Source organism: Spinacia oleracea, chromosome 5 (assembly GCF_020520425.1).
Source record: "Spinacia oleracea cultivar Varoflay chromosome 5, BTI_SOV_V1, whole genome shotgun sequence".
Taxonomy (NCBI): Eukaryota; Viridiplantae; Streptophyta; class Magnoliopsida; order Caryophyllales; family Amaranthaceae; genus Spinacia; species Spinacia oleracea.
The window spans coordinates 59,623,383-59,626,663 of NC_079491.1; the positions used below are offsets into that span (position 1 = coordinate 59,623,383).

Sequence of the window (3,281 nt, forward strand, 5' to 3'; positions counted from 1 at the left end):
CTAGATGGAGGATTTTGACGGTTTCAGTGCAGTTTCATAACACTTCTTTGCGTCTCTTTGCCGTCCTTTGATCTCCATGACGCCCCATTTGGTTGGGAATTTGATTGATTGGTGGTATGTCGATGGTACTGCTTTCATTTTGTGGATCCATGGTCGTCCTAACATGACGTTGTACGCTGATGGGAAATCGACGACGTTGAACTTAGTCATGATGTTGACACCTTCTGCATATGTGGGCAATGATATCTCTCCAACCGTTTGCAACGACTCTCCACTGAATCCTACCAAGACCGTTGATCTTCTGACGATGTTCTTTTCCTCGAGCCCCATTTCCTGTAGGCCCTCCAAGAACAACACGTTTGCCGAGCTGCCATTTTCGATCAATATCCTTTTGATCAAAGCGTTGCCTATTGGGAGCGATATTACCAATCCATCGTGATGCTCTTGCTGCACGTCCACTGAATCTGAGTCGTCGAAGGTGATAGATATTGCTGCTAAGGATTTGTCGAGTGCGATCTCATCCTCAGTTTTCCCCTCTTTGACGGCTCTAGATTCTCCGCTGTTAATCTTTTTAGCTGCAGAAGAGGTTAGTCCACAAATATCTGAGCCACCAGAAATAACGTTTACCACTTTGTTAAATGTAGGTGGGGTCGATCGATCGCTGCTCGCCGTTGGGTCGGGTTGGGTGGTTTTCTCCTTGTTGTACATCTCCTTCCCTTTGTCGCTCAACAGCTCCTTTAAGTGCCGCCGCTTCAGAAGAAATACGACCTCCTTTTTGAGGGAGATGCATTCCTCGGTTTTGTGGTCGTTGTCGCGGTGGAAGTCGCACCATTTTCTCATGTCTTTCATGGAATCTGGTCTGTCACTCTTCCGGGGCCATCTGATTGTTCCACCTACATTTTGAAGGGCGTTCACGACCCCTCCGATGTCGACGTTGAAGCCATATTCGGAGATGTCGGGATGATCGACCCGTTCATTCTTGTAAATATTGTTAGTATCATCATACTGATTGACATTTTGTACCTGGTTTTAACGATTGTACGGCTGGTGTCGCCAGCTGTTGTTCCTCGGGGTGTACCATCGCCTATTGCTGCTGCCCCCTGTCGATCGCTGTGCTGCCGACCGTGTAATCTCGTCGTCTTCGATCCGCATCTGGGCGGTGGCTCTCGATCTGACCTCCTCGAAGGTTGCGCAGGGATATTTGGTAACCTCACGGTACAACTCCGAGTTGGGGATAAGACCTCTTTTGAATGCTTCGATAGCTGTCCTGACATCACAGTTTTTTATACTAATTTTTTCACAATTAAAACGGTTAAAGTAATCGCGTACCGACTCGGTTGGTCCTTGGGCCAACCGATAGAGGTCACTCGTTTGTTTCTCCAACTGGCGACTGCTAGCGAACTGCTGATAGAAGGCGTTGATGAGGTTAGAGAGGCAGTATATGGATCCAGGGGTGATGTTCATGAGCCATTCCAGAGCTGCTCCGTCGAGGGTTCCTCCGAATGATTTGCACATGAAAGGTTCCACCAGGTCGTACGGGATACCGATCTGCCACATTCGCTGCTTGTAGACTTTGACATGCCTGCAAGGGTCGGACGTTCCGTCGTAAAGGGTGGTCTAGACAGGGAGTCGAAGCTGATGCGGGACCGTCACTCAGGCGATCGCCTCGTAAAATGGTGATGTTGCGTATCCGTCGGTTGGTTCTGTCTCCACTGGGGTAGGTGCTCCTGGCAGCTTGGTCATCAGTTTCAACATCAACGAACACTGCTTTTTCATATGGGTCTCCATCTTGTTCAGGCGCTTGGTCACAGGTCAGGCGTCGCTCCATCTTCTTCCTCGTGGGGCTCTTCGTCGTCGGACTGGTCCGCGAGCTCATCGGACATCTCGAATATAATACCAGTTTCTTCAGCTTTGCGCTGGGTTTGTACCGCGACTGGTACCTGGTGCTTTTCACGGATTCGAGCTCTTTCTGGAGGTTCTCAACAGAAGCTTTTTCTTGGGCCAGCTCTTCTTGGGCCTGGTTGTAGGGCGCCTTCATCTCTGCGAGTGTCATATCTTCAGAAGTCATTGTAGGAGAGGTATTTTTGTGAGGGAATTTTTGTGTGAAACGTAGTTAATGTCCCCACAGACGGCGCCAAACTATTTATGCCAAATTTTGTCTAGGAGCGACACTTGGCTTGGGTCGACACTAACTAAGCAACGAATACAAAAAAAGAGAATAAAGAGAGACCACGACACAGGGAGATGTTGACGTCGAAAACCCAGGAATAAGGTAAAAAACCGCGGATAGCTATGAGGCTATCAATCCACTAAGTAACCTAAGTAATCTATATAATTGTTTGTGCTTCGTAAGATTAAAAGAACCAATACAATGATTGCTTTAGAGTATGAAAATATAATAATTGCTTGAATGCTTGAGAGCTTGGGTTAACTTGTCCTCTGATCTTGCTGCCATATGCTTTTATATAAGAAGTTCAACGGCCGTGTTTGTTGGGAGGATCCCTAGAAGATAGGGATCTTCTAGTGGTCGTTGTCCCATGATCCTCTCGGTCTTCAACCACTTCCGTAGTTTTAGATAGCTTCTTGGACTCGTTCTGCTTCATGTGACGGCGCGGCATATCTTGGGCCTTGGGCTTCGATCTTGACCTATCTTCGCCTAGTCGTCTATCTGTCGTCGCTGATCACTTGTCGCCTATGCCTTGTCTCTAGTCTTCTGTCGCCTGTACCTTGTCAACTGACGCTACACTCGACCTGTCCATTCGACACGACGTCACCTGTGACACGGTCGACACGACATGAACACACGTCAAAGCAGTTATGTCGTTAGTCCAAAAAGTGGGATAACAATTCGCAGTCATCACCATGGCCATTCTCAGCTTGGGTTATCAACGTCATCGGCAAAGTCACCAGGGGTCATTTTTTTATACTGGTTGCAATCGATTACTTGACTAAGTGGGTCGAAGCCAGATCTTTCAAAGTATTGGGTTCCAAGCAATTAAGTGGCCCAGTTCATTCAAGAAAACATCAAATGCAGATACGACATTCCTCACGAGTTCATCAGTGATCAGGAAACCCATTTCCAAGGCGAGTGTGAAGATCTATTCACCGAGTATAAAATTCAACATCATCGTTCTTCGCCTTATCGCCCACAGACCTATGGGGCAGTCGAAGCGGCCAACAAAAATGTCAAGACCATCATCATGAAGATGACAACCAATTACAAAGACTGGCCCCATAAACTACACTTTGCATTGTGGGGGTATCGAACTTCAATTCGCACT

General features: G+C 47.5%; 1 protein-coding gene across 1 annotated transcript; it reads right to left on the minus strand.

Annotated features, from left to right (window-relative positions):
* On the minus strand, window positions 1-1,557 carry LOC130461544 (uncharacterized). Its single transcript, XM_056829686.1, has 3 exons — window positions 1,355-1,557; window positions 1,177-1,267; window positions 1-1,023 (listed from the first exon to the last, which is right to left on the minus strand). The coding sequence occupies exons 1-3, from the start codon at window positions 1,555-1,557 to the stop codon at window positions 1-3; spliced, it is 1,317 nt and encodes a 438-aa protein (XP_056685664.1).
* Between the last annotated feature and the right edge of the window lie 1,724 nt (window positions 1,558-3,281).

Excerpts from the sequence above, each read along its gene's own strand:
- LOC130461544 (XM_056829686.1), bottom strand. The coding sequence starts at position 1,557 with ATGTGGCAGATCGGTATCCCGTACGACCTGGTGGAACCTTTCATGTGC. Across the intron at positions 1,268-1,354 it reads CAAACGAGTGACCTCTATCG|GACAGCTATCGAAGCATTCA; the intron begins GTTGGCCCAAGG and ends CTGTGATGTCAG. Across the intron at positions 1,024-1,176 it reads CCTGCGCAACCTTCGAGGAG|GTACAAAATGTCAATCAGTA; the intron begins GTCAGATCGAGA and ends CGTTAAAACCAG.